Source organism: Thermobia domestica, chromosome 17 (assembly GCF_964235325.1).
Source record: "Thermobia domestica chromosome 17, izTheDome1.hap1.1, whole genome shotgun sequence".
Lineage (NCBI taxonomy): Eukaryota > Metazoa > Arthropoda > Insecta > Zygentoma > Lepismatidae > Thermobia > Thermobia domestica.
In genome coordinates, this window is record NC_137470.1 from 67,221,955 (window position 1) to 67,235,099 (window position 13,145).

At 36.9% G+C, this 13,145-nt stretch overlaps 1 protein-coding gene across 2 annotated transcripts in view; it reads left to right on the plus strand.

Annotated features, from left to right (window-relative positions):
• The window catches only part of LOC145674496 (uncharacterized), a 108,016-nt gene extending 103,441 nt beyond the window's left edge, over positions 1-4,575 (plus strand). The window contains exon 2 of one of the 2 annotated variants that reach the window (XM_081744638.1): positions 3,720-4,566. In XM_081744638.1, the coding sequence (XP_081600764.1) occupies positions 3,720-4,150 (431 nt within the window). In that variant the 3' untranslated portion in view covers positions 4,151-4,566. Of the gene's footprint in view, positions 1-3,719 lie in introns of both variants that reach the window. The other variant, XM_081744639.1, reaches the window with a different exon arrangement.
• The last annotated feature ends 8,570 nt before the right edge of the window (positions 4,576-13,145 follow it).

Sequence of the window (13,145 nt, forward strand, 5' to 3'; positions counted from 1 at the left end):
ACAGACTACTCCGTGGCAAACAAACACCAAAATCGAGTCGTGACAGACAACACCGTGGCAAACAAACACCAAAATCGAGTCGTGACAAACAATACCGTGGCAAACAAACACCAAAATCGAGTCGTGACAGACAACACCTTGGCAAACATACACCAAAATCGAGTCGTGACAAACAATATCGTGGCAAACAAACACTAAAATCGAGTCGTGACAGACAACACCGTGGCAAACATACACCAGAATCGAGTCGTGACAGACAACACCGTGGCAAACAAACACCAAAATCGAGTCGTGACAGACAACACCGTGGCAAACAAACACCGTCGTGACAGACAACACCGTGGCAAACAAACACTAAAATCGAGTCGTGACAGACAACACCGTGGCAAACAAACAACAAAATCGAGTCGTGACAAACAATATCGTGGCAAACAAACACTAAAATCGAGTCGTGACGGACAACACCGTGGCAAACAAACACCAAAATCGAGTCGTGACAGACAACACCGTGGCAAACAAACACCAAAATCGAGTCGTGACAAACAATACCGTGGCAAACAAACACCAAAATCGAGTCGTGACAGACAACACCGTGGCAAACAAACACCAAAATCGAGTCGTGACAGACAACATCGTGGCAAACAAACACCAAAATCGAGTCGTGACAGACAACACCGTGGCAAACAAACACCAAAATCGAGTCGTGACAGACAACACCGTGGCAAACAAACACCGTCGTGACAGACAACACCGTGGCAAACAAACACCAAAATCGAGTCGTGACAGACAACACCGTGGCAAACAAACACCAAAATCGAGTCGTGACAAACAATACCGTGGCAAACAAACACCAAAATCGAGTCGTGACAGACAACACCGTGGCAAACAAACACCAAAATCGAGTCGTGACAGACAACATCGTGGCAAACAAACACCAAAATCGAGTCGTGACAGACAACACCGTGGCAAACAAACACCAAAATCGAGTCGTGACAGACAACACCGAGGCAAATAATTATAACACGTAATCCCGAAGAAAGCGTCAGTTGCTGGCAGTCGGCCAACAAGTGAAGACGTGTAGTGAGTGGTTGTCGGATTTCACTGACTCTGGTTTCTGGTCTTGCAGGATCGTCGTATCACATAGTCCGAGAAATTGCAAACGATATCGTGGTAAGCATTGGATTGGTACATTCAATTTTGAACTAGAATTTGGGCATGAGGAGAGTATCCGTGAAATTTGTACCGAAGTTTTCATCGCCAAACACAACATTCATGTGTGTCATCAGGCACCCTACTTACCCAACATGCCTCCGTGTGACTTTTGGTTAGATCCCAAACTAAAAATGCCACTAAAGGGAGCCGATTTGAGTCAAGAAAAGACATCATATGGAACGTGACGGCACAGTTGTTCATCATTCTAAAAACTGTGTTTCAGAAGTGTTTCCAACAATGGCTTGAGCGCTGGGAGAATGTGTGCATTACCAAGGAGACTACTTTGAAGGAGAATAGTGTTTCAGATTTCCAAATTAATAAATGTGTTTCTGCCAAGTAAAGATTCGATACTTTTTGAACACACTTCATAGTCTGAAATCTCGTTTCGTATCTCATCTTGCACTTCCCTAGTTAAAATCGTGCTGAATTAAGAGCTCAAGTGGTTTAAAATTAACTTTGTGTTAATAATACTGTAGCTTTTAAATTAACTAAGTATTTCAATTAACTAATATATATCGGGTGTTTTAAAAATGGCGCCCACGGGCAACAGAACACTATTTTACAAGTCAAAATAAAACTATATATATATATATATATATATATATATATATATATATATATATATACCTCTCGGGGTCCTTGTCTGGAGACACAAATTGCACTGTGTTATATCGTTGTAAACAAAGAACCCTAGGGTATATCTACCAATCTATTAAATAATTACATCGATTCTTTCCAGATGGCAGCTAAGGTCGATATGGATAGATAATAGCATCAATTACACAGTCACACACACATAAAAGTATAAGTTCTGTGCAGCGGACTCCATGGGAACTGATTTGTTATATTTTGCTACGCATAATCCAAATTTCGAAACCCCAAGAAGATTGACCGTTTCAATTTTGTTTTATGGGTGAAAAGCGTATGTGCTGTTTTACGTAACAAAGTTCGCTGAAGTCTTTCCCCCATAGAAAATTGACACAGTCGGTTGTCTTCAGGTTTCGAAATTTGGATTCAGTACCAAAATACATCGAATCCATACCCTGGGGTCCACTGCACAGAACTCTTTTTTGTTCTGTAAGGCTGTCTTACGTGTATTCTCCCTATGCAAAATCGCTAAAGTTTTGTAACCCATAAAAAAGTTGACATGGTTGATTTTTGGGGGTTTTCAAAATTTGGGTTCTGCATAAAAAAATACATCGAATTCATACCCTGGGGTGCGGTGCACAGAACTTTTATTTGTGTGTGTGTGTGTGTGTGTGGCTGTGTTATCAGTGTAGCAATCGATTTAACCACATGATATACTCGAATATTAATGCTAGTGGTTCCAAGATATTTCACGACGGTGCCACATTCTGAAATTTTGATTCCCCATAGCGGCTGAAGGAGGCCTCATAGGGCATAATACCATGAAACATTTTCTCTTTAGTTTGATCTGTGAAATAGTGTGAAATAGTGCTCTGTAATCCGTGGACGCTATTTTTAGAACAACCGATATATATATATATATATATATATATATATATATATATATATATATATATATATGATATATACTCCTACGGGAAGGGTAGAATTCACATCCAACTAAGTGAAGTGATAATTTGAAAAGATGAAAATGAATCTTCACTGTAACGCAATAAGTTACGATTTATGGCTTCAAGGATATTGACGATATATCTTAGTGAATGACGTAAGACAAGTTAATTAAATAAAACCGGGAATAGAAAAAATATTTTAAAAAAAATCAAAGACATGATGTTGTCCGCTACGAACTAACATGGCTTCAAATAATCAGAAGGGATTTTACACCACACGTGATCGTTTTATCACTAAGCCACTGCCCTCAAGAAACTACGATTTAACCCCTTCCGTACCAGTGACATCCATGTATATGTCATGAAAATGTATCCCTTATTAAGGGTCGAATTGATCCTGGAGATGCTGAAATTTGTTAGTGAATGAAAGGCAAGACTAAGTTCTACTATTTCTCCTTAGATAACAGCACCTTACTAAACACACAAAAAATGGCAGTGTAAAAAATCAGTAGATGGCAGACCTAAGGGAGCATTCAATTATAACACACTTGTGTTTGTTTTCACGACAAACAATTAGCAACTTCGCGATTAATTTCGAGATCGGAAAAGGAAACCCTTTGACAACCTGAAGAAGCATAAAATCCCTTCAGAATATAAGAATTTCCCTTTTTCAGTCCGAATGTTCTGCAATGCAAATACTTGTTTTCATCACTAACGTGAATGCTCTCCTCACGTGTGCACAATAACTATGCCTTATATAACGGGTTAGGCAGTATTTTTTAACAGCAAATGAAACCGGTATTACACCACACATAGTAAAATGACACCTTGAATGCAAGGATTAAAACGCGACTCATGGTGAAAGTTATGAACTGTAACGCAAGTTACTGGCATGAATTAGTTCAAATTATTAACCAGAATGTAATCGAAATTCTCTAATAACTAGAATATATATTGTTCTTTTTTCAGAACTTAACGCAGAGCAGATGGTGGATATAAACAACTTGGAGGAACAACGTTTCGAAGAATGGAGGTTCCGAAGATGCCAAGAGAACTTGTTCGCATGTACGAAACTCGTGGGACTGGAATTTTATCCTATTGTCAAACGTGCACTTGCTCTAAATTTTCTGGTGCTTGCTCTTGCTGTTCTGAAACTTCGTAAGGTTTCAGAACGGGCTAGGATTGAGTTGACTGAAGCGAGATTATCAATTTTGAAAGTTTTCTTCAAAGAAGTTAGAGCTGCATGCATTTACATTGCTATATTGTCAATAGTGAATTTTGCATGCATAGTGTCAATGGATTTCAGATATTTAATTCCAAATCTAATTGTCTTTATGGCAATCAGTGTAATAGCAACGTTGTTGGCTCGTGTTTGCATATTGTACAAGATGAGTTTGTAATTTGCACACAAGTGCTAAGATCACGTTTATCCTATATCACTACAAGATTTCTATTAAAGTAGTATCCTGTATTGGTGTATATATATATTACTGATAAACTCGATTATGATAAAAGTATGTTAACTTTCACAATGTATAAAGGAAAAAAAAAACTTTTTCTTTAATTTGAAATACGTTTTCATTGAAATTACATTACAATAATCACTAATTCGTTATTTTCTAACATACAACAAAAATTGTCTTTTCTAAGCAGGTATGAAGAGTATCTTAAATAAGAATCTTGAGCAATATGTAATTGTATAAAATAAAATTCGTGCAAATATTTTATTACAAATTGTGTTTCTATACTTTGGAGAATAGTAATGAAATTTACAAGGTACTTTAAATTAGAAAGAAAATAGCAATATAATTGCATATATCACTAAAGTGTAATATTCTGAAATAAATTTACTCTTATATGTAACTTCATAAGGATAGTCATTACATTAATAATTACATAAACATATATATATTTTTTAAATCTACATTTGTTCCAAAAACTTTATACACTAGGCAGGGATATAAACGAAATCGTAGATTCTCAGGTTGGGGCCCTGGTGACCCCGCTACTTACCACAGGTAATGATTAGTAACTCGGTGAGGTAACACTTGTGCAATTCTTACCTTATTCGTAGAAGAAGAAGATGATACAAAACTCTTTAAAAATATGAATAAAATATCGTTCTTCTCGAGACAAAGGGGTGTATCTCATTTTTTAAACTTTTCCAGAAGACAAGTTTAAAGATTTTATCATAAGTTCATTTTATCGCGTTCTGTCAAAACTTAATTTGATCTCTTAAGTTACATATCTGACCCTAAGAATATCAAGCTAAATTTTAAAAGAAGACGATAGAAGAAATACTGAGAAAAGGTTTAAACTTGTCTCCTCGAAAAGTTTCGAAAATGAGATACGCACTTTTGTCTCGAGAGAGACGATAGAACTGGGGAGGCCCTGGTAACCCTTACACTCGACGCTGATAAAATGAAGCTTATGTGTAGGCAATACACTCATGACATTAATATGTAAAAATGGTGCCATTGCTATGTAACCGACCGGGTGTCGGGTCGCTGTTCGGGCTGTCATTTATTTGTAACCGTCAAGTGTATTTTCCTGAGAGGTGACTTACCTGGGTAGGACGTTGAAGGACCTCTCCAAGAAGGGATTACAAAATTGTTTCCAAATTGCTCGTCGGACTCAATGACGAGATGAGCATTAGGCGCCGAGAGGTTCGGATGGTTCGTCTCGAAAACCTCACAGATGATCAGACGGGCATCCAGACCATAACGCACACCAACAATATTCACACACACCACGAAAACACATTGGGTTAAATGATACCATACTTATTTATTAGAATACTATTAAAAGAAAAATAATAAAGAGAAGTGATTACAACCCTTAACACTGGATATATATAATTATTTCCATTATCAAAATCGCACTTTACTTTTCAGTATACTGTAGCCCTTTATCACTTTGATTTATATAAAGAAGATTATAATTGAGATTTCACTCACCCAAGTGCTTTTCTCACACCATTGACGCACTTGGGGGATTAGCACTGGGGAAATCTCGCCGGGATAGTCCCACGTAGTAATCTAGTTGCTGCTCCAAACAGTCCTGAAGAGTCGAGATGTCTTCAGCAAAATAACACAGTTTCCAAAGTGGAATGCTAATGTTGGAGGGCGCGTTTATAATTTTTTGGCGCACTAGGTATAGAACTTGAGACTTATTGATTGGGGCTAGCCGTACGAAAACGTCCTTCACCGGCTAATAGCTTATGCCCTTAGCACAATATTATGCTTAATGCTTGACGCAACGTGCTTGGTTACTACCGCGAAACCTGGAGTCATATTCCCCGAACCAAAAGGATCGAGATACGAACTGCGTTGGTGGATTCGTCAATATTGGCAGTTCATTCTCAAAAACACTCAGGTCAAATCACATGTAGATACATGCAAACGGAATATGAAAAAAAAATGAAGTTAATTTTAGTCTAATGGCCACGACGCACGAACCATTGCGATAATTCGGGCGTGTGAAAGTAAAGATAACGAACTGGAAAAGCGGTGTGGCTGGCGACGATCAGACGCTTGGACTCCTGTTCTGCTCTGGTCTGCTCTAATCTACTGCAATATTTCCATAAACGATTAAAGAAAGCACTTAATTCAGTTCCAAATAACAGTAGAATATATACGGTGCATATTAATAAGTGAGATAGAAACACTAAAAAGGTTCGTCGCTCACTGAAACGTTCTCACCAAAAAGCAATGTTTTAAATATATATATGAAAAAAATGAAAGACTTCTTTGTCCAGTTGCGTGGGAAGGAAGCAATTTCCACCGAAGAAAGGACTTATTTGCGTCGCAGAATAAAGTAGAAATCGAAACAATAATCACTGTCTTTACAAAATATACAGAGCGTACACAAAAAAATACTTCTATAACCTGGTGGCGGTTATAGCTGCAATACAAAGCGAGATAAAATTGAGAACAAAATTCCTATTAAACGCCCTGTATTTTCGAAGGGCTGCACATCTTCACGTTGTCACCTCCCCCGTCATAGTATCACCTTACATCACACCATGTTTTACATTATTGTCTGTAGAAAATACAGAAACAAGAATTTTGCTACTACATCAGTTCAAGCTACTACATCAGATCCATACATGAAAAGACATCTTGTCTTGTATGGAGCAACCCAGAAAATAAATGTAATTTACGTAAAAAAAAAAACTGAGGCTCAAAAAAATTGCCAATTTTGTCGCTCCCGAACTCCTCGCATACAAGCAACAAGTACTTTTGCAAGGTGCAGCATGTAGTGTATTACTTCATTGGTACACATAGGGTATACTAATTTTAAACCAAACGCTTGCTGCAGCTTTTTACTTTTAACTCTGATTTTTCTTTTCCTCGTTTCCTTTCTGTTTCATCCTTATTTTTTTTCTGGTTTCGAAGCGGAGTGTCCAGACACCCCCCTTGGCCACGTGCCATAATCCGGAGAACAATGAAATTATCACTTACACGTTGATTTTTGTGTAAATTTTATACTGAACTTTTTAAACACGATACAAAATACTACGGGCTTTATGCAGAGTTGTTTTGACGTATGATTAGCGTCATACTAAAGATCTGACTACAACAAGAATCATATGTAAGTCGAACTCTTTAGCATGGTACTAATCATGCGTCAAAACGACTCTGCATAACACCCTACGTTTCTTATTGACTTACGAAGTATTTGAGTTAATGAGTACAAGTTGTCTGTGTATATCATAGTAAATACTCAATGTCTATTCAGGATCCAGGATGGACTTCTGGGGGGAGGGGTTGTAATACTGCTACTTAGAGCTACTTTTAAGAGCTCCTAACTCTGGAATGGGTTTTATTTATATATAAAATAAGAAAATGTCCTCTTATGGGGACGGCGATCGGGGCGATCATCCCCTGGATCCGCCCATGTGTCCATTGAAAGTACCATTTAACTTATTTAATCAGAAGAGTCCATTTAATGTAGGAAGGAATTGTGACAATTTTAAATCAGTAGTATTATAGTTATCAACAAGCAAGAAGGACTTGCTACTTGCCTGAATGCTAGTTGAACATCCAGGAAAGGAAGATTTTTTTCCATGTACAGAAGATATCTGGTGATCCGTGAGGAAAATTTTGTGGATTAACGGACATACATAGCAGTAATCTAAGGAAGAGAAACTATGTAGTTGCAGTTATGAGAAAGAAATATCTTTTATTAAGCTAACTGTGAATTAGTTGAAACGTTTCAAAAGAAAATATTTATCAAATGAAGGGTAAGGAGAAAAAAGAAGGAATGTCAGAAGACTGTATTTTCGAGAAAATGACGTTTTAGTATTGAAAACCACGTACAAAATGAATAGGGTTTGTCAAATATTTTGCCCTTTTCCTTGGGTATATCTACATCTACGCATGTATGGTATATACAATCAAATAGTACCAAGAGTCATTAACAGGTAGGGCAAAGCACTCGTTAATGTTCAGACATGGACATTCCTTGTTTTTTCCCTTTACCCTTCAAATTCTTTACTTTCTCATATATATAAAGTGAAGTGAGTTTGAGTGATTAAGTGATTTCGTTAAGTGTTAGAAAATAAATGCGTTTGCTTCTTCTTCGTCTTTATCTTTTCCTAGTACCCATTAGGATGTTGGGTCCTCTGTTCATCGTCTGTATTTTACTCTGTCTGCAGCTAATTTCTTCATGTCTTTTAGTGTCTTCACATTCTTATTTTCTATCTGTTCGATATTGCTTATCTACATTTTTCTTAGTCACCCCTTCGTTCTTCGGCCTTCTGTTCTGGCTTCTAAGATTCTTTTGGGCATTCTGTTTGATTCTATTCTAATTACATGTCCCACCCACTTCAATTGTTTCTTTTCGATATCGCTATTCAGGGGTGTTTGTTCCAACTCTTCTCTAATTTTTATTTCTAATTTTATCCCTCTTTGCTCTTCCGTTACCCGTCTCTAGTATTTCATTTCTGTTGCCTGTATTTTTTATTTGTGTCTGTCTTAGTCCAACTTTCTGCTTTATATTCTATAATTAGTTTATATATCCTAACTACATGAACTGACATAAACGGGCACTTCCCGTTCGCATGGAAAGTTGAAATTTGCCATGATTGTAGCTTTCTGAAACTAACCTACAGGAAAATTGCCAAAAGTGAATATTTTTAAATTTAAGTGGTCTAAAGGGGGGATGAAGGAATTCCCGATGTTATTTAAATAGTTTTTTTAATGGACTTATAATCTCATGTTTTAGGTACTTGCCATTGGAATAACAATTGAAATTCTGTATGCTTGCAATTTGTGTTAGCGTTACTTAAGGGAATAATCAAAAATAAAAAATTCCAACGTTAGAGTGGATTTATAGGGAAGTGAAAAATCTTTCCAATGTTATTTTACGGGACATCTTTTACACCCCTAAATGTTTAGGCACTTCCTGCAGGATTAGAATAATGAAATTTGACATGGTTGTAGCCTTCCGGGACTAATCTACAAGAAAACTTCCAAAAGTGAATATTTTTAGTTTTTAAGCTGTCTAAGGGGGGTATGAAGAAATTCCAATGGCATTTAAAAGGGCGTTTTGTTAGGATACAAAATCTTATCTTTTAGATAGTTGAAATAAGAAAATTAACTTGAATTCTATAGAACTGTGGGTTTAAGAGGTGCGAGGCCGTAGGCTAAGCAAACGGAGGGATCTGCGGGCAAAACCGCAGCAAGCAAATTTCAGGGAGTACTAAGACGAAATGCACGAAGTTTACAGTTGATGCAAAGGCTGATACAATAGGACTTTTTAGATTTGATTATATATCATCCGGGGTAGAGATTTTTTTATATCACATGCAAGAGAGATATTTTCTATTTACACACGGCGATATCTATCGAAGGTATCTCTCGCATTAGGTCAATAGAGTCTGACATCTTTCGGAGATTATGCGAACAATTTCAGATAATTCAACTTTCTTCTTAACGAACAAAAGAGGACCACGAAGTTTGGTTGTGTGTGCGTGTGTTTCTACCTGTCACTCGTGAAAGGACAATTCCTGTTTCTTCGTAATTTGTTTTCCAGCCGTAGTAAAATAAAGAACTTGAAATGGAAAAGAACGATCATAGAGTTACAACTTTTAACACTAGAGGAACAATTGGCGCCACTGTCTACGTGATTTCAGCAAGCAAAGCGTTGCCAATTAAACGATCATTTGTTTTCCAGTTGTATGGCAAGAAGCGGTCAGCTGCTATTTGTTGCAATGTAAAAGCGATGTTTTCAACTAAAGATACAAACAAGTAGTCATGTTAAAATAGCTTAAAATATGTCACTTATGTACGAACACAATGTTGCCAATTGAGTAAAACAATACCATATTATCCGAGGGCGAATCAATATTTTTTTTTTTATTTTTAAATAAAGCCACTAGCTTGAATAGAAAAAGAAAACTTTGTGTAATATATTTTTTTTCAGTGTAGTTGGATATACAGGTTGTCCGATATAACACAGTCCAGATAAATTAGTGTTTCTATAGTCAATTAGGAAAAACATATATTATAATCTTATACAGTAAAATAAGGTTGCTTGATAGCTGTAAGAAAAATTGCTATTTAAGAACAATTGAGAAATAATAAAATATAATCAGTCTAGTTTGAATAAAGTATGTAGTTTACTAAGTACTGAATAAAATAATTTACAGAATATTTTTGTACAAAAATGTAACTAACATTTAAAATTGACCTATCAAAAATTATTTTAAAGTAAATTGGACCATTAGATCTTTAATAAAAATTTCAATAGTAAAATAGATAAACTGTCCTTCAGCAAAATCACATAAAATCACATTTCCACACCATATTTACCATAGGTTTTGAGAGCAAAGAAAAAGGATTGAAAATGCAACGTTGGTTCGCCTATTATTTGCTCTAAGTTGGTAAATTGAAGCAATTCTTTAATACAAGACTACGATAATAATTAATAGCATTTACAATAATGATAATGAAAATCTCAACACTTCACGAGTGGGACTACAATGGCTCAATGGTAAAGCGTTCACCTCTGGTGCTTGGGGTCCAGGGTTCGTTCCCAGCCCCCGTTAATTGGACTTTGTTTTGGACAAAAACCGTGTGCGTGGGTTTTCTCGGGGTTCTCCCGTTTCCTCCCACTTTCTTCATTCCACCATTTCATTCATTACTCATCATCACCGTCTTTTTTAGCCTAACCGGCATAACCGTGGGACGTAAAACTCAAAGATTTCATTTCATTTTTTGACACTTTACGAGTACCCGTAATTTAATAGGCCATCCACAAAGCAATTAATACACTAAGTGCCTACAGCCGTTTTCTTAAAATATCACCTGTTCTATGCATAAATGTACACAGGGGGATTGGGGCAGAATCCCCCAAGATCTAAAGTTTAGATCTATACAAATAAATTGTTCCTTACTTTATACTTCCGTGTCATTATATTTCTTAGCTGCTAAACTTCTTAAAAAGTAATGAAAAATGAAATGAAATCTTTAAGTCCCACCGTTAGGCTAAAGGAGACGGTGATGATGAGAGATGAGTGAAATGAAGAAAGTGGGAGGAAACGGAAGAACCCCAAGAAAACCCACGAGTACGGTGCTTGTCCACCACAAAGTCCAAACGGCGCGAGGTGGGATCAAACCAGGGGCCCCAAGCACCGGAGGTGAACTCTCTAGCCACTGCGCCCCCTTAAAAATAATATATGAATTGAAACGTACTTCTAGTTTTCATTGACTTAACTAGGATAGTTTGCTGGGGAACAGGACCCCCTTACTTCTGAAAATAGCAATGGATATATGTAAATTGAGACAATCTTATTACGTTATTTTCGTCAAGTAAAATAATTATAAGCGAAGCAGCTTTGCTTTTGTGGATGTCCTGGAGCCATGTCCCCCTCTAGTTACGAACATGGCCGCTATAGGCTAAATTTGCTTTCTTACTAATAGTACAGGAAAAACTGTTTGGTTCTGAAAAAAAATATGCCCAACATGAAATTTTGGTCAGGGGTCACATTTGGTATTGGATTTAAGAGTCTAATGAGTCCATAAAAATCCGAGGGGGGAAAGTCGTTTTATTGGGGGGAGGGGGAAATCGTAAAAAAATGAAAAAAACATTATTCCCAACATGGAAGTTTGGTCAAGGGTCACATTTGATATTGTATTTAAGAATCTAATGAGTCCATAAAAATTCGAGTGGGGATTCGTTTTGGGGGGGAGAGGGGGAACTCAAGTAATAGTAAAAACTTAAAAAGTTTGTCATGTAGGGTCTGCTAATAGGTTTTGAGGTACGCTGAATCGATTAAAGCTAGTATCAAATTGATGAAAAAAGTTGTTTTTAATATAAAAATGATTTTTCTACTGAAATAATGTGAATAGACAAGTAAGGGTAATGTATATAATAAGTGATTAGAAAAAGTGAAAATGTGCTACAATTAGACTGTGATGAATTAATTTGTATGAAGCATATTATATCATAGGTAACAATCGTATTAACAAAGAAAATAATTCTCATCATCATCATCAACAATAGTTTCATCAACACCACACACAAGTTCGACCTCATCTTCGATATGGGTAGTTGCAGTATCCTCTTCTGTTTCCATGTTGAGACATGCTCCTCCTTCACAGACTTTACATAGCGGTGAACACTTGACGCCACTTTTCATGCAAGTATACTGCGAAGTCGAGCAAGTTCCTTTGCAAGAGCAAAATACCAATTTGAGTACAGCTTCTGGAGCAGGCTCGAGTGTGTCCTGGTGGCTTGCAACATTCTTTTTTTTTTTTTTTTTTTTTTGTCGAGTCCAACCCCAGTTTTCCGGATTCAACTTATTTCCAATCCAAAGTTGTACTTGATAGTATGTACGATAGGAATATTGTGCTGCACTTGCGGACGTTGGTGGAAGTGATTCTAGCTTTGCTATAATTTTCCTTAAAGACTTCTGGAACATAATATATCTAAAAGCATCCAGTGTGTGTGTCCTATCATTAGAACCATACAAACACAGAAAAATAGTTTCTCCAGCGTTCATGACCTCCTCGTGCGTTGAATCCCTTTTATTAAATATATGGATACTGGTTTTTAAACGGTTGTCTGTCTCAAGCAACTTTAGGATCTTCGTCTTGCCTTTACCATAAATAGCGCTGGTGGTATCACAGCCGCTGAACGCGTGAGCCAGGAGAATATATTCTCTCACACCGACATGTTGCTCTTGGAGGCTTCGAGAAGAATATAATTTCCGTTTGCGTCGCCCAATCTTTGGCTTAAGCACATAAGTTTCCTGATCGACTGGAGCAAGAGCTGTTGTTATGACTAGAATGTCTGTATCTTGAGTGACAATGGCACTAGAAGGTACTTCAATGGCAGTCAGCACGATTAGTCTGTCAGCATCTCCAGTCGACTGTCGAACTTCAATCC